Below are 27,203 nucleotides of genomic sequence, written 5' to 3'. Positions count from 1 at the left end.
ATAACTCGGGCACTGGTGTTGACCTTACGCTGCCTAGACATTATTTTGTATCTTTGTGATTATGAGCAGTGTTATCTCATTTATTTTTAATTAAACAAATTCAGCTGAAATGATGGATAATGTAATTCCACACATGTATATTAAGTGTTCAATATGCTTAACTCACATAACGGAATTCCAAAGCTGTCATCTTTTTCTCTTATAAGGCTAATTGGCAAAAGAACCAGAGAAGAGATAAGATTTCCTTTATTTCCCAGTGCATTATAATGATCTTCAATGCACTGCTTCAAAAGGTGGTGGGAGCAGATTCAATATTAACTTTCAAAAGGATGTTTGAGATCGACATGAGTGAGGAAATAGTTGCAGACCTATGCAGAAATAGGATGCTGGGCAGCTCTTTCAAAGACCGACCGTTGAGATGATGGGCTAAATGACCACCTCCTGTGCTTGTAGTGTTGCTGAGATAGACTGAAAGGATTTCTGCTAAATTATTCAATGCAATGTGACACCATTGGACAAAATGTAATTTAATACAACATAATCCTGTGGGCAGCAACATGCATCTTTCATTTTGAACTGCATTTCTTTTAAAACCATGAACAATTTGCTGCTAAAACCAAATCACTGAATCTTCATGGAAACTGACATGTGCTAGACAGATCATAGCAGGGGGACCTCTTCAAGGTTCTTTTTACACCATTCTATATTGAACGATAGATCCAGAAGCAAGAATCCTGCAAATGGGAGCATTAGTCAAGCCCTGATATTCACCTGCTGACACCCCAATATTTATATGCGATATTTGTTACAGGCTTCTTAGGTTGACAATGAAAAGAATGAAATCGTGAATATTATATATGTTTGCCCAGTTTCCTAACTTACCTTGAACTCTCAGTCCATAGCTTGATTACATTATGGTCCTTTTATGGTACAGGCTTACAAATAATCATCACACAGTCTTTCATAAAAACTAGGTAATAATATAAGCAACTACGAAGAACTGGTTCACACTTCATGAGAATTAGCTCATGCACAGTCTTGTGATGTGAACTTACTGTATAACCCTTCCTCAGAACTTCGGGTCACTGGACCCAAAACATTAACTCTGTTTTCTCCTCCACAGATGCTGCCAGACCTGCTGAGCTTTTCCAGCAACTTTGTTTTTGTTCCTGATTTACAGCATCCGCAGTTCTTTTGGTTTTTACTGTATAACCTGTTCTGCTACATCTCTGAACCTTTTCCAAACTGCTTCACTTAAAAGATAGATCATGTTTCTATTAGTTCCACATGGATTGTGTTGTAGTAAATAACAGCAAGTTTAAAAAATCAAGTCACTGGCCTGTTCCCTTAGGCTTTGGGGAATATTGTCTAAATGATTTATGGACAGCCCACTTAGCCTTGATCTGTTTTTACTTGTCTTGTGCTCCTTTGAGATGACCTTGCACCCTGTGATGTGCCTTGGCCAGGTCAACAGAAAGTGACTCTTCAGAGCTTTCATCTTCAAGGTCTTTCAATATCACGGTATTTCTTCCGAAGGATGGAGACTTGGTCCTTGAAAAGTACGGGGTCCAGGCGTAGCTGTGATTGTACAAGGGGCATGGAGCCAAACCAGCTGGCAAATGTGTTAATGCAGTTCTGTCTCTGTGTGAAATGATCTGGATTGGCCCAGAGAGTAGTCTTTGACCCCTGTGTGATCAGGAACAAAAAGGACAACTTAGTCAGTCAGTCAGAATTACATAGATATGTCAATAGGCAAGAAATAGAGAGATATGGACCATTTAGAGGCAGCATGTTTTTTAGTTTAGAAAGGCATTATGTGTAGGTAAAGTCTTGGTGGGCTGAAGGGCTGCTTCCTGAGTTGTGATAACAGTGTGGAGCTGGATGAGCTTTTGAGCTCCTGAGATGCTGCTGGGCCTGCTGTGTTCATCCAGCTCCACACTTTTGTTATCTCGATTCTCCAGCATCTGCAGTTCCCATTATCACTGATTCCTGAGTTGCACTGTTTTTTGTTCAAGACCACATTTCTGCTTTATCTTGGGGTTATGCTATAATAGCCTGCATTTATATAGACAGCTAAGTTCCAACTCTGAACCAAGCACATCTTCTGAGTTCAGACTCTCTGTAGGGTTGCTGGCTATCCAAAATTGGCCTGGAGTTGTTATAAATATTAGGTTAATATTCAGTGCATGGTATTGACGAAGCACATGTGAAGAAACGGAGATTAAAATACATATGAATCTTTCGTGCTCCTTTCTATAAATTCCTTTGTCCATTAGTAACACCATAATTTCTGGCCAGAATGCTGGAAATGAGAAAATAAGCAGTGAACATGCTGGAAACACTCAGCAGATCAGCCAGCACTGGCAGAGAAAACAGATGCTAGGATGTAATGTTGTGTTTTTTTTAACAACACCAGTCACTTCTGATGCTGATATGCAATACATTGAAATTATATTAAAGGGTAGTTTAGTCGAGATACTGTGGTAGACATTTGAGAAAATATTTTATAACACCTAATGAAGGTACAGTGTAGTGAGAAAGAAAGAAAGAAAGAATCTAGTACACATCACCTGTGGCTAACAAAGCAAGTTAACAATGTACTAAATTGGAAAAAAAAGTGTACAATTTGTAAAGATTAGAGGCAGGTCAGAAGGTTGGATGGAATATTAAAAACAGCAAAGAATAATGAGGAGGGAGAAGTCAGAATATGAGCAAAATGTAGCTGGAAATATTAAAACAGATTGAAACTTATACTATCAGTATTTTATAAAGGAAGAGTAAGTGAAAGTCCTTTGGTGAGTGTGTCTCGGTGATTAATAATGGAAGTTAAGAAATTATGGATGAATTGAACAGATATTTCACATGTGTCTTCACTTTACAGGACACAAATAACATCCTAGAAGTAATTGTGAGTCAAGTGAGGAAAGGAAAGGTGGAAATTAAAATAATTACAATCACCAGACATTGACAAAATATAACAAATAAAGGTTGACAAAATCCTAGATACTGATGGACTTAATCTTTAGGCTCCTTAAAGAAGTTGTTGCTGATAGAAGATTTTAATTTTCCAATTTATCCTTGATTTTGCATATTGGATTGGAAAATACAGAATACAAATCATCTATTCAAGAGGTGAGGAAGACAAAATGTGGGAAATTACAGGCATTTTAATATGTGTAATACAGAAAATGGTGGAATCTATTATTAAGCTAGTTATAACGAGACATTCAGAAAACCTCAGTACAATCAGGCAAAGTCGAAATGGTTTTATGAAAGGGAGATCATGGTGAATAACATTTTTCAATTTACTTGAAAAACTAACAAACAGTGTGGATACAAGAGAACCTGTGCATTTGATGTACTTAACTTTCCTGAAGGCATTTGATAAGGTGCCACATAAAAGCTTTCTACACAAAATAAGAGCTCATGGGGGAATATATTATCATGCATACGATCAATATCATTGACTTGGAAGAAGGGACCAAGAGTATGACTCCTAAATTTGCTTATGATATGTGGGAAATCAAGTTGTAAAGCGGTCATGAGGAATCTGCAGAGAGATAAAGATATGTTAATGAATGAATAAACAACTGGAAGATGGTATATTAGGTGTAAAATGTAAACTTGTCCAATTTGGCAAGAAGAATAAAAGAAGCAACATATTATTTAAGTAGAGAGAGACTGTAAAACTCAGAGTACAGAGAGCAACCTGACACATGAATTTCATAAAGATAATATGCAGGAGCATCAATAAATGAGAAGGAAAATGAAATGTTATTGTTTATCATAAGGGGAATGAAATATAAAAGTAGTTTTGTACTGTGTAGGGTTTGGTCTCCTTATTGAAAGGGCGTAACTGCATTAGAAATGGTACAGAGGAGGTCAATGCCACTGATTCCTGGATTGAGTGCATTCTCTTATGATTAAAGATTGGGCAGATGATCTTATTGAGACACACGAGATCCTCAGGGGACAAGACGAATGCCGAAAGAACATTGGGGAAAGACTAGAATTACCGAGTACGGTTTAAAAATTAGGGATCTCCCATTTACTCTGGACATGAGGAAAACATTTTACTCCCAGACAGTTGTGAGTCTATGGAACTCCCACTTTCCCAGAGACCAGTCAAGGTAGGGTCGTTGAACATGTTTAATACAAAGATCGATAGATTCTTGTTGAACAAAGGAGACAAAGGTTGTGAAGAGTGGGAAGAAAAGTAGAGTTAAGGCCATAATTAAGTCAGTTAAGATTTTATTGAATGATGGAACAGTGGGGGACCAAATGGTCTACTCTTACTCCAAATTCATACACTTTATGGATGGTATTAAGAAGAAAATGTGAGAAATTGAGAGATATGATCCAAGTTGAGAATCTCCAGCTCTTGCTCGCCACTCTTTGATATGATTCACACAAGTAACTTCTTATCCTTAACTCCGTATTAATTTTATGAATGTGCTGGACTCAGTTCAGAATGTGAGGATTCATAATTAACACCATTAAGTACCTTTGAGCAACGATATCTGCTAATGTATTGCCACATTGACAGGATACTTGAAAAATTGGGAATTCCCATCCCTTTGTGTGGTAAAGTACACTCACAGGTTGAAAGAGAAGAAAGTGCATTTCCAATTTTTAGCTTCTGGTTTACCCATGCTTTGTTAATCTGAAATGTCTGATTTGACTCTCATTCGTTTATTTTCTTCCCTTTCGTTCATCAGTTTCTCTCAATTCTGAGATCACAATGGTTAAGGAATTGGGCTGTTTGCTCTGTTGTTCAATGAGGTCCTGTTGCCCTCCTCCCACTGCCAACTGCACTATTCTCAGTTTGAGCTTCTGATAAGGTAATGGTGCAATTCGGGTTGGGAAGAAGGGTGCTGCAGAAAGGACCTGCACCATGTGGAGCTCTGGTACAATTTGGTCCAATGAGAGAAACTCAAAACCTAAAGAAAGCCCAGAAACTCTTTGACAGTTTCATAATTATCAGAAGTCACAAAACAGGCATGGGCCGTGCAGGAAGACAGGCACATCTAAATGCCACAGTGTTGAGGGCCTGGAGCAACTGCAAACAGTTGAAAACAGGTAACAATTAAATAAAATTCTATAATAGCAGCTAAACCACAGCAAATATTTGTCATACTGAATACATTTTGCTGTGCGGGCCCAGGCAGTTAAATGCTAAGGGCGCAGGATTTTGGAATTCATTTACTTTAGTCATTACTAGAATTACAGCCTCTAAATTATTCAGGAGAAGTTAATCAATAATATATGAACAACAAGGGATGGTAGTATGATTACTAAACCTTCGGTCCACACTGGGCACATCATTGATTGCTTCATGTCAGCGTTAGTTCAACCCATGAATGATAGTGTCTAAATCTCACAGGTCTGCCTACCTAATCGAACCAGAAATCAATCCAGTTTCCAGCTGCGGAGGGAATAGAATGAACGAGCAAGTACAGTCTTGAAAACTGATTCCATTCACTTGAACTCACCCAACAGAGAAGGCTAGTGGTGAAATTCTAAGTCCTTAAAGTGGTAATGCTCAGCAATCCTTGGTATTGTCAACCAAGGACAAGTGATTACCTGCCTGGGAATAAAACCCTCTCTTGCCTTTGAATGGTGGTCTCTCTCTCTCTTATGGTTTCAATTTTCTTTTATCTGAGACTGGTGCCATCTACTGTAGTGCCTGAAAGACAGCAGCTCAGTGTACAGCACTCCCCAGGGTACTCTACTGTGACTGTCAGCTGATTTTATAAGAATCTGAACACAGGGTTTCTGATTCCAAAGTGAATGTGCTGGCCAGTGAGCCAAACCCAACATCAGGATCATCAGACAATAACAGGAAGGCACTCCTGATGGAGGAGGTCATTTCAAATAGTTAAAATCTACTTATAACTCCTTAGAATCCCCTTGGATCATTGCAGACGCCAGAGTGAATTTAGCTAATTCCCAGGGCATGGTTTGTAAAGTGGACGAGAGGGTAACAAATCGTTCCCCAACTTTATTCAAACAGTGTCATTAGTTTCTTGCCTACAGTGAACATAAGGCCCAGTTTCATCTGCAACTTCTCTCCCAATCCCTGCTGCTCCCATACATTGTAAATTACCCTGTCGCCATCCCCTGGCTCCCACTGGGAAATCCTATAGCAGTGTTTCTTTTGTAATCATTTCTCAGGGTGTTGCGGTCACTTGCAAGGTTCGCAGTTATTTAGTTAGCCTGAGATGGTGATGGGCCTGCTTTCTAACCACAGCAGTTCAAGGTCACTTCTTTCAACCTCTGCAACACCTTCAAGCGCTACAACTTTTGAAAATCCATGACCGTCAATTCTGGCCTGTTGTGTATCCCAGTCTTTGTTGTGACTCTCCTGTAACAGGCATGCCTTCAGCTGCTTGGCTCGGGCATTTCCTCCCTAAAGCTTTTGTCATCTCTACTTTACTCTCCTCCTTTTGAGTCACTCCCTAAAATTTGCCTCATCACCTGTCCAAATATCACACAGATTGTTGTGATATTTTGCTTGAATTTTCTGTGAAATGCATTGGGACCTTTTCACTACGTTAAAGATGCTACATAAATGCAAGCTTTCCTTTAGTTGTTTGGGGTATATGGGTTGGCCAATATTTATTACCCATCTAAGAGGGCATCGAAGAGTCAAACACATTTCTGTGGGTTATGAGTCACACGGAGGGTAAGCTTGATGGATTTCCTTACCTAAAAAAGACTTCAGTGAAACAGGTGGATCTCTATGATAAGTGGCAGTGGTTGCGTGCTTACCATTAGACTAGTTTCCTTTTTAAATTCCAGAAGTTTATTGAATTCAGATTTCACCATTGTAAAAAGAACTACTATTGACATGGAGACAGTAGGAACTGCCGATGCTGGAGTCTGCGATAACAAGGTGTGAAGCTGGATGAACACAGCAGGCCAGGCAACAGCGGAGCAGGAAAGCTGATGTTTCGGGTCTGGACACTTCTTCAGAAAATTCTCTTCTGAAGAAGGGTCTAGACTTGAAACGTAAGCTTTCCTGCTCCTCTGATGCTGCCTGGCCTGCTGCGTTCATCCAGCTCCACACCTTACTATTTACATGGGGTCACTTACAATGTCAGGGCACAGCAGAGGCCATACAGAAACTGACATGCTTTTGCATTTGAAATGCAACAATCGATTTATGCACAGCAGTTGCCCACAAATACCAACATGACAATGACCAGTTAAACTGATTTATTAAGATTTACTGAAAGGTAAGTATCGGACAGGGTTCCAAGGAGAACTGCCCTCCTATTCTGCCAAAATAGTGCCTTGGAATCTTTTAAGTCCACCTTTGAAGATACCTTGGTTTGAAGCCTCATCCTAATAATGGAATCTGTCACTGCAGTAAGCTCTCAGTACTGTAATGGAGTGTCCACAAGTAGGCCTTTCAGCCCATTGAATCTGCTCCACTGTTCAGTGAAATCATAACTGCTCTGATAACCCTTAACTCCACTTTCCAGCCCTTTCCCCATGACCCTTCATTCCCTTATTGATGAAAAATCTGTCCGTCTATACCTTGAATATAATTAACAACCTAGCATTGACAGCCCTCTGCGATAAAGAATTCGACAGGTTCACTACCTCAGAATAAATTTCTCCTGACCTTTGGCTTATCTGGGCAACCCATTATGCTGAGATTACGCCCTCTGACCTTTAATTCTCCCACATGAGAAAACAACCTCTTTAACCTGTCAAGTCATCTAAGGATCTTGTATGTTTCAACAAAATTGCTTTTCATTCTTCAAAACTTCAATAAGTACAAGAAATATAGGAGATAGAAGCAGCTGATCGAGCTCAATACCCTAATCTCCCAGCATCCCTTGATCCCTTTAGCTGTAAATTGTATCCGTCTTTTTGAAAACACAATGTTTTGGCCTCAAACAATTCATATTGTAGTGAATTCCACAGGCTCACCACACTGTGTATGAAAACATCTCTCCTCATCTCAATCCTCAAAGGTTTACTCCTTATCTGTAAACAACAATCCTTGGTTCTGGACTCCTCCACCATTGGGAACACCCTTCCTGTGTCTAACACTCTAGCCCTCAGAGTGATACAGCACAGAAACAGGCCCTTCAGCTCACCATGTCGATGCCAACCAACAAATGTCTAACTACAGTAATCCCATTTACATGTACTTGGTCAAGAGTCTACCATGCCCTGATGTTTTAAGTGCTTGTTCAGACGCTTCTTAAATGTTGCGAGATTACCTGCCTCTATCACCCTTTCAGGCAGCATATTCCATATATCTACCACCCTCTGGGTGAAAAATACTTTTCCTCCGATCTCTTCCAAACCAGTTACTCCTTTCCTTAAACTTATGCCCACTGGCCTTAGACATGTGACAGATTCTCACTATCTAGCCTAGCTGTGTAACGATAATTTTGTACACCTCAATCAGAGCACAGAATCCCTACGGTACAGGTAGAAGACATTCAGCATCTTCCGAAGATCATCCCACCCAGACTAATCCCCCTCCCCCCTCGTCCATAACCCTGAATTTACTATGGATAATCCATTTATCCTGCACATCTCTGGACATTACAGGACTATTCAGCATGGCCAGTTATCTAAACCTACACATTTTTGGACTGTGGGCGGAAACCGGAGCACCTGACGGAAACCCACGCAGACATGGGGAGTATGTAAAACCCCACAGAGTGACCCAAAGCTGGAGTCAAATCTGGGTCCCTGGCGCTCCCAGTATCCCTGTGAGGGAGCAGTGCTAACTACTGTGTCACCGTGCTGCCCCAGATCCCCATGCCCTGAGCCACCTCTGCTCCAAGAAAACAAACTCAGCCTACTCAGTCTCTCCTCATAACTGATACTTCCTATCTCAGGCAAAATCCTGGCGAACCTCCTCTGTACCCCCTCTAGTGCAATCACGTCCCTTCAATACTGTGTTCCATCTGAGGACCCAACCAATGTTTTATAAATTTGCCACAAGACTTCCCTGCTCCTATACTCTCCACCCTGGCTAATGAAGACTAATCCCTTATGCCTTCCTCATCATCCTGCCTACTGTGCTGACGCCTTCACCAATCTATGGACCTGTACATCAAAGTCCCTTTGTAACTCAGTACTCTCTAGGGCTCTACTATTCATTGTATATGTCCTTTCCTTGTTAGACCTCCCAAAATGCATCACCTTACATTCATCAGGATTAAATTCCATCTGCCATTGCTCTGCCCAATTTCCCAGCTGATTAATACCTGACTGTAGACTGAGACTACACTCCTCACTATCCACACCACCAATTTTCATGTCATCTGCAAACTTTCTAATTAACCTTCTACATTCACATCAAAGTCATTAATTTACATAACAAACAGTAAGGGTCCCAGCACTGATTCCTGTGGTACACTGAGATAATGGGAACTGCAGATGCTGGAGATTCCAAGATAATAAAATGTGAGGCTGGATGAACACAGCAGGCCAAGCAGCATCTCAGGAGCACAAAAGCTGACGTTTCGGGCCTAGACCCTTCATCAGAGAGGGGGATGGGGAGAGGGAACTGGAATAAATAGGGAGAGAGGGGGAGGCGGACCGAAGATGGAGAGTAAAGAAGATAGGTGGAGAGAGTGTAGGTGGGGAGGTAGGGAGGGGATAGGTCAGTCCAGGGAAGACGGACAGGTCAAGGAGGTGGGATGAGGTTAGTAGGTAGTGGGGGGTGCGGCTAGGGGTGGGAGGAAGGGATGGGTGAGAGGAAGAACCGATTAGGGAGGCAGAGACAGGTTGGACTGGTTTTGGGATGCAGTGTAACTGATGTCCATTTCAAGCCCACCGACTCCCACAGCTACCTAGAATACACCTCCTCCCACCCACCCTCCTGCAAAAATTCCATCCCCTATTCCCAATTCCTCCGCCTCCGCCGCATCTGCTCCCACGACAAGACATTCCACTCCCGCACATCCCAGATGTCCAAGTTCTTTAAGGACCGCAACTTTCCCCCCACGGTGATCGAGAACGCCCTTGACCGCGTCTCCCGCATTTCCCGCGACACATCCCTCACACCCCGCCCCCGCCACAACCGCCCCAAGAGGATCCCCCTCGTTCTCACACACCACCCTACCAACCTCCGGATACAACGCATTATCCTCCGACACTTCCGCCATTTACAATCCGACCCCACCACCCAAGACATTTTTCCATCCCCTCCCCTGTCTACTTTCCGGAGAGACCACTCTCTCCGTGACTCCCTTGTTCGCTCCACACTGCCCTCCAACCCCACCACACCCGGCACCTTCCCCTGCAACCGCAGGAAATGCTACACTTGTCCCCACACCTCCTCCCTCACCCCCATCCCAGGCCCCAAGATGACATTCCACATCAAGCAGAGGTTCACCTGCACATCTGCCAATGTGGTATACTGCATCCACTGTACCCGGTGCGGCTTCCTCTACATTGGGGAAACCAAGCGGAGGCTTGGGGACCGCTTTGCAGAACACCTCCGCTCAGTTCGCAAAAAACAACTGCACCTCCCAGTCGCAAACCATTTCCACTCCCCCTCCCATTCTCTTGATGACATGTCCATCATGGGCCTCCTGCACTGCCACAATGATGCCACCCGAAGGTTGCAGGAACAGCAACTCATATTCCGCCTGGGAACCGTGCAGCCATATGGTATCAAAGTGGACTTCACCAGTTTCAAAATCTCCCCTTCCCCTACTGCATCCCTCAACCAGCCCAGTTCGTCCCCTCCCCCCACTGCACCACACAACCAGCCCAGCTCTTCCCCCCCACCCACTGCATCCCAAAACCAGTCCAACCTGTCTCTGCCTCCCTAATCGGTTCTTCCTCTCACCCATCCCTTCCTCCCACCCCTAGCCGCACCCCCCACTACCTACTAACCTCATCCCACCTCCTTGACCTGTCCGTCTTCCCTGGACTGATCTATCCCCTCCCTACCTCCCCACCTACACTCTCTCCACCTATCTTCTTTACTCTCCATCTTCGGTCCGCCTCCCCCTCTCTCCCTATTTATTCCAGTTCCCTCCCCCCATCCCCCTCTCTGATGAAGGGTCTAGGCCCGAAACGTCAGCTTTTGTGCTCCTGAGATGCTGCTTGGCCTGCTGTGTTCATCCAGCCTCACATTTTATTATCCTGTGGTACACTGTTGGTCACAGGCTTCCAATCAGAAGATCAAAGCTCCACCATCATCCTTTGCCTCCTATTTGTAAGCCAATTTTGGATACAGTTTGCCATCTTGCCTTGGATTCCATGGCCTCTTACCTTTTGGACCAGCCTTCCGTGTGGGACCTTGTCAAATGCCTTACTGAAATCCATGTTAGAATTTTAAAGGTTTTGAAAAGGTCTCCCCAACTCATTTTTCTAAACTGCAGTGAATACAATCTCTCCTCATATGTCATCCTGAGAGTTAATTTGGTAAAGCGTTGCTGCACTCCCTGGATTATGTTTTCAAGAATCTGGAGTGGGACTTGTAGTCTCAGTCTTCTGACTCAGTGGTGAGAGAGATTTCCACTAACTGCTGAGACTTCAGACAACTATTAAGGTGGCCAAGCTCTAAGTGATGAGGTGGGGTATCATATCTTTGCTGGGAGCCCAGCTGAATCCCATTTCTGCTGCATTTCAGCAACATTGTTGTCACAGATCAGAAGCAACCAGGAAATTTTCAGGGACGTTGGATGAACATGACTAAGACTGTCTAGTAGAGTTTTAGAAGACTTGAAGCTTACAGAACGTAAAAGACAGAGGATCTTTGAAATTACAGTCTGGAGTTTCAAAAAAAATGATTCTTACTACTTCTATCAACCTAGTCTTGGACAGATGGTTGTGATGGTAATGAGGGCAGGCGAAATTAACGTTAATGTGTATATCTTTATTAAATGTAAACTGGCTGCTGGAGCAAAGGACAAAGCTAAAATCAATTACTTGAGATGATACGCTAATGGCAACACTGCTAACAACTGAATGTGAAAGGATCATATCTATTATTTAAAGGGCTTTAATTAAAAATTGCATGCAGTACCCATAATTAAATTGAGCCAGACATAAATATTACAAATGGATAATTTTTCACAACTAGCATACAGGATTGCTGATGCTAGCAGAATGTTCCTGTTCCAACTGATATTATTAGGAATTCGCCAGTTCAATCATGAGTGATTATTGATTGTGGCAGAGAGGCAGCTAGTAGAATAATCATTGAAATTTTATCATGACACGAACATTATTCAGCAATGGAATCATGGAACCAAAGCTAACTGTTGGAATTTATTTCTAGTCATGGGAACTATGTAACCTGTATGATATTTCAGCCAATTCTTTATTCCCAGTACAGGATCTCACCCCGACCCTTTCATAGAGCTGGAGTTTGATGTTGATAATCAGTGACTAAATAACGATAACCTAAGGGTGTCTTTAACAGATGCTTTTTATTATTCCTCCTGTTGCTTGGATAGGTACAGAGAAGCTTTCTGTGCTGCTGGGAAGAGTCTTAAATAAGGGGTGACCTTAAAATCAGAGCCAGATCATTCATGAGAGAATTCAAGAAACACTGCTTCATGCCAGGAGTGGTAGAAGCATGGAATTGCCTCCCAGAAAAAAATTCAGTAGATTTTCAAACTCTCACTGTTGTCAAGTCCTTCCATTTTCTCACACCTCAGAACTTCGGTGGACTTCTCTAGCCCTACACTGATTTAGATATCTATGGTTGCTGAATATCTTGATTTTACTTGTTCCATTATTGGTGGCCTCCCTTCTCTAATGTGCTTTCCTTATCTAAGACTTACCTTAAAACAGGTACATGAATAGGAAAGGTTAAGAGGGATATGAGCCAAATGCAGGCAAATGGGGACTAGTTTAGTTTGGGAAACAAGGTTGGTGTGGACGAGTTAGTCTGAAGGGATTGTTCCCATGCTGTATGATACTATGACTTAAAACAACATTTTTATTTGCCCTAATAGCTCCTTATGTGGCTAATGATTATGCATTGCTTCATAACACTTTTTTGTAAACATAGTTTTATTATATAACACTTCTTTGAAGTCCCTGGGAATATTTTGTTCTGTTATAGGTGCAATAAAAATACAAGTTGTTGCTGAAGTAGACGCTAGCTCAATCAATTATTTTAAATTTGAGATTGATATGTTTTTGCTAGGCAGGGGTATGGTGCCATGGCAAGTGGCTATAGTTACGATACAGATCACCTCTGATCTTGCTGATTTGCAGGACAGGCTTGACAGGCTGAATAGCCTCATGTCTCATTCTCACCTTTTCTGCTGTCTCTGAGCCCAAGCAGACCTTTATTATTTTATCCTTTAATGATTAAACTAACACAGGAGTAAAGGGCTGGTTTCATATTCCGAATGGGGAAGGCTCAAAGTTATTCCTTCCGCAAAATAAAAGACTTTAGTATCCTCTCTAAGTCTATGACGTTCTTCCTAAAGTGTATGCCATCAAGAATGAGACACAATTCTCTGGCTAATTACCGATCTTCTCCTTGTGGAAATAGTTTCTCGTGATTAACACCATTTTTAGCTATGATTCAGAAAAGCCCATAAGTAGAGTAAATCCCCTGTCCACAGGGTTCCCTCATGGGGAAAAACAACTTGACATACCTGTTGCATCAACGTCTCTTTATACTGTTTCTTCTGTGTGACTTTGATTGAGGGAAGCTTAGTGACTGCTGACACTAGGAAATTCATCAGGATGTCTTCACAGTTAGCTGTCTGGTCCAAGAGTGCGTGTAAACTTACTGGCAGGTAATATGTGAACAGGTGATGGTAGTATCTGCAAAGGCACACAAGAAAGGAAAGAGCTCAGAAACAAAGACAGTAACCAAAGTCTGTGCAGTGTTCCTGATGATTAAGTCAGAAATGCATCAGCCACTGTGAAGTACCAAGTCATACTAACCCTAAAGGTCCTGCATTAAATTCCATATGAAGGCAAAGCTAGTGGCAAGGCCAGATCTCAGTGGTAGAACTCGTGCCTTTGAATCGGTACATTCCGCAGTAGTGACAAAAAACCGCACTGTCGGAATGCCAAATGAATAGCAGAAGGGCTGAATGGTTCATGTTACAGCAATTGTCAAAGGATGGGATTGAATATTCTGCTGATAAAATGATATCCAAAGCCATGATATCAACAGCTGTAGCTGGTACAACCACAGAAATGAAGTGGGGAGAACTGATTTGTAACCAAAGTAAAAAGATGACTTTCTGCTTCTGGTTTATATTCATCAGAAGCTTGAGAACAGTCCAAATAAATACTGAGCGGTTTTACTCCAGAGATGGAAGCTGAATAAATATGGAACCCAGTTCCAATGTGACATATGTAAAGTTTCTAAATAATGTGTCGACTTCCAGATTTAGAAAGAACCAACCTTCACTGGGCATGGTAGGGCTGGTGCTTTTGACTGGGGGGAGGGGGAGGGCCAGTAAGGTGTATTATCCCAGGATTTTTGAGATCTCTAAACATCTCATAGGAGCAGGGGTCACCTTTTCCTTTGAGTTTTGTTACCTGTGGTAAAATGCTGCTCCAGTTAAAACCATGGAATATTCATTGGTCCATTTTGATGTGTAACCCCATAATCCTTTATTGCCATCCCAGAAATGACTGCGAGCTGGGTAACCTACAATCCGGTCGGGGAAGCTGCACCATACGATGAACGCAAAGTCAATCTAAAGAAAGAGAAAAGACAATAGCTTAACAAGTTATATTTTTCAAGCATGTGAACGGCATTAATGTAGCTATAATGATGTCAATAAGCTTGCATTGCTTTACCCTCTGTCCTTCTCTCTGAAATGTTTCTTTCTACAGGTGCTAGTAGTAGATTCAGAGGTCCATTATTCATATAAAGATTTTAACTCTGCTTGTTTAATAAAGGAGGTATTATGCAGACACAAATACATTCTCAAGTTATTGCTTAACACTTAGCAGTGGGAAGCAGAGCTGGCATTCCCGATCCAACACTCATGTGTGCTATAGGCATTTGTAGTGCTCTTTTTGCTGCCCCAATTGGCATGTGCTAACCGAATTTAGATAAGGGATGGAACTTGAACTCTTTTGGGTTTGTAACTTAGTATTACACCAGTCATCACTATAAAGTCATGACCAGAACTGAGGCACCAAATTAAATTTCTTCAATTCTAGTCATGGCTTTGTAGAGAAGACACCGCAAGCTAAGAGAATATATAATGAGTCCTCAAGTGGAACACAACAGATATAACTAAAATGTTCATCAACACTTGATGTGCATCAGTTGCAATTATATAGCATCTTTAATATAGTAAACACCCCTAGGTGCCTCACAGAATCGATTTTTGAACAAGAATTGATATTACTCTGAAAAAAAGAGACATTAGCTTCATTTAGGAATGGAGTGGAAGAGGTGTGGAGACAATGGCCCAGTGGTATTATTGCTTGACTGTTAATCCAGAGAGCCAGATTACATTCTGGGGACCTGCGTTTGAATCCCGCCATAGCAGATGGTAGAATTTGAATTCATAAATATCTGTAATTAAGAATCTAATGATGACCATTAATCCATTGTCAGCTATTGGAAAAGCTCATCTGGCTCACTAGTGCCCTTTAGGGAAGGAAACAGCTTGGTCTGGCCTACATGTGACTCCATACCCACAGCAATGTGGTTGACTCTTAACTGCCCAAAGGCAATAAATGCTGCCTAGCCAGTGATGCCCTCATCCCCTGAATGACCAAAAAAATTAACAAAACAGGAGGGCATTGAAGGATTTTAAAACAAACATGACAATTTTAAAATCCAGCCATTTCCAAGTTGGGAGTCAATGCAGATCAGTGAGCAGAGGGAGCAACTAGGCTGAGTCTGAGTCAGGAAAGGGGAAGATTGGCACAATTGAAGAGTTGGTCAAGGTTCCACATATCTACCCATTTCCTTATGATCCAATTCAAGGTGGCAGCTGAATAGAGCAGCTAAAAGCTGTTGAGTATTTTGGGAGAAGCTACTTATTTACTTACTTGGTCTACCTATCAAAAACTCAACAGCTCAAACTGAATTACCTTGATCTAAATTTTTACAGGCACCATCTCTGAATGGAGTCTCTCTTTTAAATCAAATTTAGGGCAGCACGGTGGCACAATGGTTAAGCGCTGCTGCCTCACAGCACCAGGGACCCAGGATTCCAGCCTCGGGTGACTGTCTGTGTGGAGTTTGCACATTCACCCTGCATCTGTGTAGGTTTCCTCAGGGTGCTCCCGTTTCCTCCCACAGTCCAAAGATGTGCAGGCTAGGTGGATTGGCCATGCTAAATTGCCCGTAGTGTTCAGGGATGTGCAGATTAGGTGGGTTATAGGGGGATGGGTCTAGGTGGGATGCTCAGAGGTTCGGTGTGAACTTGTTGGGCCAAAGGGCCTGTTTCCACGCTGTAGGGATTCTACGATTCAATTGCTTAATGAAGGCTCCATCTGCTTGCTCAGGTAAAAGTAAACAACTTCAAAAGACTATTTTGAAGAAAAGCAGATATTTACTCACTGGTGAGAGAGATAATGGGAACTGCAGATGCTGGAGAATCCAAGATAATAAAATCTGAGGCTGGATGAACACAGCAGGCCAAGCAGCATCTCAGGAGCACAAAAGCTGACGTTTCGGGCCTAGACCCTTCATCAGAGAGGGGGATGGGGAGAGGGAACTGGAATAAATAGGGAGAGAGGGGGAGGCGGACCGAAGATGGAGAGAAACAAGATAGGTAGAGAGGAGAGTATAGGTGAGGAGGTAGGGAGGGGAAAGGTCAGTCCAGGGAGGATGGACAGGTCGAGGAGGTGGGATGAGGTTAGTAGGTGGGAAATGAAGGTGCGGCCTGAGGTGGGAGGAGGGGATAGGTGAGAGGAAGAACAGGTTAGGGAGGCGGGAATGAGCTGGGCTGGTTTTGGGATGCAGTGGGGGGAGGGGAGAAACTGGGCTGGTTTTGGGATGCGGTGGGGGAAGGGGAGATTTTGAAGCTTGTGAAGTCCACATTGATACCATTAGGCTGCAGGGTTCCCAAGCGGAATATGAGTTGCTGTTCCTGCAACCTTCGGGTGGCATCATTGTGGCACTGCAGGAGGCCCATGATGGACATGTCGTCTAAAGAATGGGAGGGGGAGTGGAAATGGTTTGCGACTGGGAGGTGCAGTTGTTTATTGCGAACCGAGCAGAGGTGTTCTGCAAAGCAGTCCCCAAGCCTCCGCTTGGTTTCCCCAATGTAGAGGAAGCCACACTGGGTACAGCGGATACAATATACCACATTGGCAGATGTGCAGGTGAACATCTGCTTAATATGGAAAGTCATCCAGGGGCCTGGGATGGGGGTGAGGGAGGAGGTTTGGGGGCAAGTGTAGCACTTCCTGTGGTTGCAGGGGAAGGTGCCCAGTGTGGTGGGGTTGGAGGGGAGTTGGAGTGGACAAGGGAGACGCGGAGAGAGTGGTCTCTCCGGAAGGCAGACAAGGGTGGGGATGGAAAAATGTCTTGGGTGGTGGGGTCGGATTGTAGATGGCGGAAGTGTTGGAGGATGATGCGTTGTATCCGGAGGTTGTTGGGGTGGTATGTGAGGACGAGGGGGATTCTCTTAGGGCGGTTATGGCGGGGGCGGGGTGTGAGGGATGTGTTGCGGGAAATGCGGGAGATACGGTCAAGGGCGTTCTTGACCACTGCGGGGGGGAAGTTGCGGTCCTTGCAGAACGCGGACATCTGGGTTGTGCGGGAGAGGAATGCCTCATCCTGGGAGCAGATGCGGCGGAGGCAAAGGATTTGGGAAAAGGGGATGGAATTTTTGCAGGGGGGTGGGTGGGAGGAGGTGTATTCTAGGTAGCTGTGGGAGTTGGTGGGCTTGAAATGGACATCAGTTTCTAGCTGGTTGCCTGAGATGGAGACAGAGGGGTCCAGGAGGGTGAGGGATGTGTTGGAGATGGCCCAGGTGAATTTGAGGTTGGGGTGGAAGGTGTTGGTGAAGTGGATGAATTGTTTGAGCTCCTCTTGGGAGCGAGAGGCGGCGCCGATACAGTCATCAATGTAACAGAGGAAGAGGTGGGGTTTGGGGCTAGTGTAGGTGCGGAAGAGGGACTGTTTCACGTAACCTACAAAGAGGCAGGCATAGCTTGGGCCCAGGCGGGTACCCATGGCCACCTCCTTAGTCTGTAGGAAGTGGGAGGAATCGAAAGAGAAGTTGTTGAGGGTGAGGACGAGTTCGGCTAGGCAGATGACTAGGATGGTGACTTCACAAGCTTCAAAATCTCCCCTTCCCCAACTGCATCCCAAAACCAGCCTAGCTCGTCCCCGCCTCCCTAACCTGTTCTTCCTCTCACCTATCCCCTCCTCCCACCTCAAGCCGCACTTCCATTTCCTACCTACCAACCTCATCCCGCCTCCTTGACCTGTCTGTCCTCCCCGGACTGACCTATCCCCTCCCCACCTCCCCATCTATCTTCTCCTCTATCCATCTTCGGTCCACTTGCCCCTCTCTCCCTATTTATTTCAGAACCCTCTCCCCATCCCCCTCTCTGATGAAGGGTCTAGGCCTGAAACGTCAGCTTTTGTGCTCCTGAGATGCTGCTTGGCCTGCTGCGTTCATCTAGCTACACACTTTGTTACTTACTCACTGGTGTTCTGCCCAATATTGTCCTAAAACCAACCTCCTTAATAATGATTACTTGGCGATAATCTCAAAGCTGTTTATGAAAACCTGCTGTTTATAATTGGCTGTTCACCTTTCCTCCATCAAAATGGTTACTTCAAAACAACATCATTGTGAACAGCTTTGGGACTTTGGGGCTTTGGGGGTTGAAAAGCCTGTACAAATGCAATTTCTTTTGCTTTTTTATTTCGCAGAAGGAAAACAGAAAGTGTTTGCCAGTGCTGAAAGCTTCAACTTTGTTTGCAAGGATTGTTTATTTCCTTTACATTCACTGCAGTTCAGAGATAACAAGTGCTGATGGCAGTGTGCTTTGATATAAAGAGGATAAATATTAATAGAGCTGACCATCTCATCCACAGTTGAATGAGGCATGTAAGAAACACATCCATTCATTCCTGCAGAGCCAAGTTGCTAATTTATCTCTTTCACTTATCTGGTTGACCAACTACTCAATCATTTATGTCTTTGGGTTAGCACACTGGCACTTGTGAAAAATGACTAAACAATGGATGATAATGTCTGTTCTTTGCCAGAGGGTGGGTATTCAATTGATATGTTGAACTTTCCAGCCTCTGTAGTTACTCTAACACAGCGCAGCTATTGCTATGTAACAAGCATCAAAATTCGCAGTAGTGGCCCACTCAGAGATAATGCTCAAGAATATCACAATGTGAGTGATGTGAATCTGTTATTTCTGTTCTTAACTCTATCACCACCCTTGACCCTGAAAAAGTGAATGCAACCATTGATATTTATTGTCACACTTATGATAGGTGCAAAAGTGCAGTGCAAAATCAAAGTGTCCAAAGTTTCCCATTTATGTGGGCAGTTGAGCAAATGCCACGGACCCCTGAACTATTTATAAAGCTTAATTTCATGCTCGTAATAATTTGTATATCAAACTATGGATACGAACAGATTGAGGATAAATTAATCATAAATAAAAGGCCACAAATTGGCCCCTGGCTCATCGTGCACTTAGATCTCAAGAACTGCAATGGTTTAAGAAGACAGCTCATGGCCCACAGCTTCTTAAGGATATTTAGGGGTGGATAATGAATGTTGACCCAGTCAGTGATACCCACATCCCATGAATTAATAAATAAAAATATTTCTCACTCTGGGAGCAGAACTGGAAAGACGTTCATTACCAAGGGTGTTTACAATTTGTAAATAAAATAGCAGTTAAAGAGAGGAAATGAGTGTTTAGCTTAATATGGCAACGTGGTCGTTAAGGGTGAAAGTGTAAAAGATTTAAATAGTGAAAATGAAGGAATAGAAAGAGAGGTGTAATAAAGAGGTGACAAAAGCAGAAAGGACAAGATAAATAGAGATGGGAAAGAGTAAAAAAACCTGACAAGTGAAAGAGAGAGACAGAGAGAGACTGGCTGAATCTTGTGGTCTCAGATGTGGTGAGCTTAGTTTGGGAAGGCCATTTAAAATAGCAGTGTTGCTTTTGTTCTGGTTCCTTTGCCAGAACTAAGTCCTGAGCAGGAAGGTTCATTGTCAACCTTCTTGCGCCTTGGTGAGTGAATGACCAGTTGAGAGCCTCAACCTGCTGTGGTTGGATGAACCTGGCTCCAACTGATAAAGTCAGAATGAGTCACGAGCAGGCAAGCAGCTTGTCACTTGGGGGTTTGGTAGGGGTGACACTGATGGATTGACTTTATTCTCACGTGCACTGAAATTCAGTGAAAAGCCTTGCTTACAAGTGGTACAGGCAGATCACAGCAAGCAAAAGGATGTACAGATCAAAAAGGCTTAGAAGCATCCAGATTCCATTATTTGAGGCTAGAGTCCATTCAACAGTCTGATAACAGCCAGAAAGAAGCTGTTCCTGAACATGGCTGTGTGTGTGTTCAGGCTTCTGTATCTTCTGCCTGACAGAAGAGGTTGTAAGAGACCATTACCAGGGTGCGATGGGTCTTTGATGATGTTGGCTGTCTTTTCATGGCAGCAAGCTGTGTAAATGGAGTCCAAGGATAGAAGGTTCGCTTCTACGCTTCTATGATAGTCTGGGCTATGCACACCACCTTCTGCAGTTTCTTATGGTCCTGGGCAGAATAGTTGCCATACCAGGCCATTAAGCACACAGGCAGTATGATTTCAATGGTGCATCTGTAGAAGTTGGTGAACATACTTATGAACATACCAAATTTCCCAAGCTGCTTGAGGAAGAAGAAGCGTTGTTGTGTTTTCTTAACTGTTGCATTTACGTGGCAAGTCCAGGACAGGTCCTCACTTCTCGTCACTCTATGGAACTTGATGCTCTTCACCCTCTCTATTTCAGGTCCGGTGATGCAAATAGGGGTACATTCTTTCTGAAGTTAGTGATCTGTTCTTTAGTTTTGCTGACGTTGGGAGGCTGTTTTCATTGCACTGCATCACCAAGCCCTCTGTCTCCCTGCTGTATTTTGATGCATCATTGTTAGAAATCCATCCCACCACGGTGGTATTGGCAGTGAACTTGTGGATAGCGTTCATTTGGAATTTGGCAAGAACAGTCATAGGTGTGCGGGGAGTACCTTGATGTGGTGTATATGGATTTTAACAAGGCATTCGATAAGGTTCCCCATGGTAGGCTCATTCAGAAAGTAAGGAGGCATGGGATTCAGGAAAATTTGGCTGTCTGGATACAAAATTGGCTGTCCATTAGACGACAGAGGGTGGTAACAGATGGAAAGTATTCAGCCTGGAGCTCGGTGACTAGTGGTGTTCCGCAAGGATCTGTTCTGGGACCTCTGCTTTTTCTGATCTTCATAAATGACTTGGATGAGGAAGTGGAAGAGTGGGTTAATAAGTTTGCCAAAGACACAAAGGTTGGTGGAGTTGTGGACAGCGTAGAGGGCTGTTGTAGGTTGCAACAGGGCATTGACAGGAGGTAGAGCTGGGGCAAAGAAGTGGCAGATGGAATTCAACGCAGAAAAGTGTGAAGTGATTCATTTTGGAAGGTCGAACTTGAATGCAGAATACAGAGTTAATGGCAGGATTCTTGGCAGTGTGGAGAAACAGCGGGATCTCAGGGTCCACGTCCATAGATCCCTCAAGATTGTGACCCAAGTTGACAGGGTTGTTAAGAAGACGTATGGTGTGTTGGCTTTCATTGGTAGGGGAATTGAGTTTAAGAGTCTTAAGGTTATGCTGCAGCTCCATTAGGGCTGGTTAGACCACACTTGGAATGTTGTGTTCAGTTCTGGTCACCTCATTATAGGAAAGATGTGGAAGCTTCAGAAAGGGTACAGAGGAGATTTACCAGGATGCTGCCTGGACTGGAGGGCAGGTCTTAAGAGGAAAGCTTGAAAGAGCTAGGGCTTTTTTCATTGGAGCGAAGAAGGATGAGAGATAACTTGAAAGAAGTTTACAAGATGATGACAGGCATAAATAGGTGGACAGTCAGAGACTTTTCCCAGGGCAGAAATGACTATTATGAGGGGGCATAATTTTAAGGTGATTGGAGGAAGGTTGGGGAAGATGTCAGAGGTAGGTTCTTTACACAGAGTGGTGGGCAAGTGGAATGCGCTGCCAGTAGTGGTAATGGAGTCAGATACTTTTGAGACTTTTAAGCGACTCTTGGACAGGCACATGGGGGATAGTAAAATGTAGGGTATGCAGGGTAGTTTGATCTTGCTAGAATAATAGGTCAGCACAACATAGTGGCCCATAGGACCTGTACTGTGCTGTACTATTCTATGTTCCAGGGATTATATTAGGGGGCTGAAGATGTATCCTTCGATGGGGGGTGGGGAGAGTGGGTGGGAGGAATCCCAGCGTTGAGTGTTATTGTGAAGGAGGTGCAGGTACCTATCCTCATTGACTGCAGCTTATGAGTCAGAAAGCTGAGGATCCAGTTACAGAGGGCAAAGCTGAGACCTGGCTGCCCTGGTCGACCCATTGTCTCCACCTGCTCCTGCCCCACCAAACCTATCTCCACCTAGCTTGATTCCATTTTCTCCCCCTTGGTCCAGGAACTCCCTACCTACGTCTGTAATACCACCCACGCCCTCCACCTCCTCCAGAACTTCCAATTCCCCAGTCCCCAACACCTCATCTTTACCATGGATGTCTAGTCCCTATACACCTGCATTCCCCATACAAAGGGCCAACCTGTCCCGCAGACCCAACCAGTCCCCCTCCACTGACACCCTTATCTGCTTAGCCGAACTCGTCTTCACCCTCAAAAACTTCACTTTCAATTCCTCCCACTTCCTACAGACAAAGGGGGTGCCCATGGGTACCCGCATGGGCCCAAGCTATGTCTGCCTCTTTGTAGGTTACGTGGAACAATCCCTCTTCCAAAGCTACGTTGGCCCCATACACCACCTCTTCCTGTGTTACATTGATGACTGTATCGGCGCCGCCTCGTGCTCCCATGAGGAGCTCGAACAGTTCATCCACTTCACCAACACCTTCCACCCCAACCTTATGTTCACCTGGACCATCTCTGATACCTCTCTCTCCTTCCTGGACCTCTCTGTTTCCATCTCTGGCAACCACCTGGAAACTGATATCCATTTCAAACCCACCGACTCCCACAGCTACCTAAAATACACCGCCTCCCAGCCACCTTCCTGCAAAAATGCCACCCACTATTCCCAATTCCTTTGTCTTTGCCGCACCTGTTGCCAGGATGAGGCATTCCATTCCCGAACGTCTCAGATGTCCTCATTTTTTCAAGGACCGCAACATCCCCCCGCCCCGGTCGAGAACTCTCTGGACCGTGTCTCCCGCATTACCTGCAACTCATCCCTCACATTCCCTCCCCACAATAAAAATCAAAACAGAATCCCCTTCATCCTAATGTACCACCCCACCAACCTCCAGATCCAACGCATCAGCCTCTGACACTTCCACCATCTACAATCCGACCCCACCACCAAAGACATGTTTCCAACCCCACCTTTGTCTGCTTTCCGGAGGGAACATGACTCCCTTGTCCACTCCACACTCCCCTCCAGCCCCTCCACACCTGGTACTTTTCCTTGCAACCGCAGGAAGTGCTACACCTGCCCCCAAACCTCCCCCCTCACCCCTATCCCAGGCCCCAAGATGACATTCCACATCGAACAGATGTTCACCTGCTAATGTGGTATACTGCATCTGCTGCTCCCGTTGTGGCCTCCTTTACATTGGGGAAACCAAGCAGAGGCTTGTGGGCCGCATTGCAGAACACCTACGCTCGTTTAGCATGAAACAACTGCGCCTCCCAGTCGCAAAACATTTCAACTCCCCCTCCCATTCCTCAAATGACATGTCCAGTGGACCTCCTGCAGTGCCATAATGATGCCACCTGAAGGTTGCAGGAACAGCAACTCATATTCTGCTTGGGAACCCTGCAGCTCAATGGCATCAATGTGGACTTCACAAGTTTCAAAATCTCCCCTCCCCCAAATGTATCCCAAAACCAGCCCAGCTTGTCCCCGCCTCCCTAACCTGTCCTTCCTCCCACCTATCCCCTCCTCCCACCTCAAGACCTACCCCTATCTCTTACCTACTAGCCTCATCCTGCCCCCTTGACCTGTCCATCCTCTCTGGACTGACGTATCCCCTCCCTAACTCCCCACTTACACTCACCTTTACTGGCTCCATCCCTGCCTCTTTGACCTGTCTGTCTCCTCTCCAGCTATCTTCTCCTTTACCCATCTTCTATCTGCCTCTCCCACTTTCCTTATTTATTTCAGAGCCCCCTTCCCCTCCCCCATTTCTGAAGAAGGGTCTAGGCCCGACACGTCAACTTTCCTGCTCCTCTGATGCTGCTTGGCCTGCTGTGTTCATCCAGCTCTATACCTTGTTATCCGAGACCAAGGTCACCTGGTTTTGAGATCTGTCTGGAGGGGATAATGGTGTTGTTAGGGGAGCTATAGTCAATGAGGAAGTCTGACGTAGGTGACTTTATTATCCAAATGTTCCAGGGATGAGTGCAGGCATCCCCTTGTGTACCTGTTATGGCAATAGGCAAACTGTAGGGGATCAAGGCAAGTTGAGAGACTGGATTAGATGTGGGCCATGATAAGCCTCTCGAAAAACCTCATGATTATTGAAGTCAGAGCAATTGGGCAGTAGTCTTTAAGACACACCACATGTGTTTTCTCAGCTACAGGGGTGATGGTGGTCTTCTTGAAGCAGTTGGAGACTTTGGTTGTAGGAGAGAGAAGTTGAAGATATCAGTGAATACCTCTGCCAGCTGGTCTCCACAGGATCAGAGTGCTCAGCCAGGGTCACTGTCCGGGCCTATTGCTTTCCTTGGGTTGACTCCCAGGAAGACTGATCTGATTTCTGAAGCAGTGACAGAGAGAACAGGTGTGTCGAGGCAGGCATTGCTATGCCAGTAGTACTCTGCTCAAATCAGGCATAGAAATCATTCAGCGTGTCAGGGAGGGATGTGTCTTCATCAGCTACCTTACACTGTTTCATTTTGTATCCTGTAATATCACTTAGGCCCTTCCATAGATGGTGAGTGTGTGTTCGGTAGGTCTGGGTCTCCAACTATTGTTTCTTGGCCCCCCAGATGGCTTTGAGGTCGTCATGTCTGGATTTTCTGTATTGGTCCAGATCACCCGAATTGAATGGTGCATGTCTGGTCTTCAGAAGGGAATGGATTTCCTGGTTCAACCAAGATTATGAAGTATGATCCTTCCATCAAAGACAATCAGGATCGTGATATGTAACCCCAGTCTACGCTATTCCAAAGATTGTCTGGCTGTCAGATTATCTGGGCATTGTTTCCCCCAAATATCTTTGCCTCTCCTCTCTTCAGAATTACATCAAACTGCATCTAGAACCCAATTCCAGGTTTGACTGGAAGACTATGGTCTGATTGGGCTGAAGAGCCTTTTTCCATACAGCATGTTCTATGTAGAGCAGCTCCTATCGATATACTTCCTCAATATCATTCCATAATTCTATTAGTCTTTACATCCAAAACATCCATCTGCCTTCCCTTCTCACGTCCCACTTCCTCAACATAAAATAACATCCCCAAGCACTTCAATGGTTGACAAGTTGCCTTGCATAACTTTGTCAAATGATTTCATAAACATAAAAGTCTCTTTACAAAAAAAGCATGCTGATCTTTTGAATCTTTAAGCTTTCTTCATTCTTTAAATTCCTGATACCATCTTTGCAGTTTGATTCCAAAAGTGATGTGACTAATATATGATTCAGCGTCAATATAGCATCTTTTGATTGGTATTCAATTTTTAGCTAATGTAACCTCAGTTCTTATTTGTCCTTTTCTATTGTAGCTGAACATTGAAATGATGGAAAGACGGAATGATTTATTATCCAAGATGCACTCAGTAACAATTCAAGGCTACTTCAACAGTGTCTCACAAACCTGAAACATCTACTAACAAGGAGGAAAGGGCAGCAGGTTCATAGGAACACCACCACATTCAAGATCCCCTCCAAGCCATACATCATCTTGACTGAGAAATATATTGTGTTCATTCACCCAGGGTTAAAATTCTAGAACTCGCTATCAAATAACATTGTGGGGCATCTTCATCACACAGACAGCAGCAATTCAAGAAGGCAGCTCACCATCACTTTCTCTAGGACAGTTAGACACGGGCAACTAATCTTTAGCCTTGTTAGTGACACCAAATCCTTTCATTTTTTTCCTTAAAACATTCCTACATGTTTTCACTGATCATACTTCTGCTCTACATGTTTTCATTGATTGTACTTCAGTTCTAGATAATACATGTACCCTTTCTTGGGTCTTTGCTTACGTTAATTATTTTAAACTGCATCAGCACTGACTGGACCATTTTTGCTTCAGAACTGGATTGCACCATCCTTCATTATTTGCACTATTTTAAATTATTAACAATACCGGAAATTTTACATATACACATCTCTCATATAATGGATAAATATTCTGGAGTCGTTGGTTGGTTCTCCAAGCTGACTAGTTTTCGTGCAAACGTTTTGTCTCCCTTCTAGGTGACACTGTTAGTGCTGTGAAGCCTCCGTTGAAGTGCTGTTGTTTTCTGTCCTGCTCTGAATTTCTATGGTCCAGTCTGTCCTACTTTGAATTTATATGGTCCAGTCTGTCATGGTGAGCAGTCTTGTTTCCAGTTTTGTACCGTAGTGGTATGCAGTTGGGGTCTATTTCAGCATGTTTGTTAACTGCATCAGTGGTTGAAAACCAGGCCTCCAGGATTTCTCGTGCTTGTCTTTGTCTTGCTTGTCCTAGTACTGTAACTTTGTCCCAGTTAAACTGATGTCCTTCTATGTCGGAGGGTATTGAACCGAGGGAGAGTTGGTCATGCTGTTTTACTGCGAGTTGGTGTTCATGTATCCTGGTGGCGACTTTCCTGCCCGTCTGTCCTATATAGTTTCTCACAGCTGCTGCACAGTTGCCCATGTCTAACTGTCCTAGAGAAAGTGATGGTTGCGGCATGGTATTTTGTATATCACATCTGTCCTGCTCATTTTGGGTATGGGGTCTTTCGCCTCAGAGTAACTAGTGAAGCGTGCGCTATCCTCATTCCAAGAGGTCATAGGAGTCTTGTAGTCAGTTCTGGTGTGTTTCTGGTATGCCCTGGAACTGGACAAGAACAAAGA

General features: G+C 44.1%; 1 protein-coding gene across 3 annotated transcripts in view; it reads right to left on the bottom strand.

Annotated features, from left to right (window-relative positions):
- Positions 1 to 275: 275 nt before the first annotated feature.
- LOC125465138 (exostosin-1-like) overlaps positions 276 to 27,203 on the bottom strand; it is a 246,936-nt gene continuing 220,008 nt past the window's right edge. For 2 of the 3 annotated variants that reach the window (XM_048558302.1, XM_048558305.1), the window contains exons 8-10: positions 14,509 to 14,669; positions 13,608 to 13,779; positions 276 to 1,686 (exon numbers count right to left, since the gene is read on the bottom strand). In XM_048558302.1, the coding sequence (XP_048414259.1) occupies positions 1,501 to 1,686; positions 13,608 to 13,779; positions 14,509 to 14,669 (519 nt within the window). In that variant the 3' untranslated portion in view covers positions 276 to 1,500. The remainder of the gene's footprint in view (positions 1,687 to 13,607; positions 13,780 to 14,508; positions 14,670 to 27,203) is intronic. The other variant, XM_048558301.2, reaches the window with a different exon arrangement.

Source organism: Stegostoma tigrinum, chromosome 24 (assembly GCF_030684315.1).
Source record: "Stegostoma tigrinum isolate sSteTig4 chromosome 24, sSteTig4.hap1, whole genome shotgun sequence".
NCBI lineage: Eukaryota > Metazoa > Chordata > Chondrichthyes > Orectolobiformes > Stegostomatidae > Stegostoma > Stegostoma tigrinum.
Note: the sequence above shows the minus strand (reverse complement) of the source record. Positions and strands in the feature narration are given on the sequence as shown.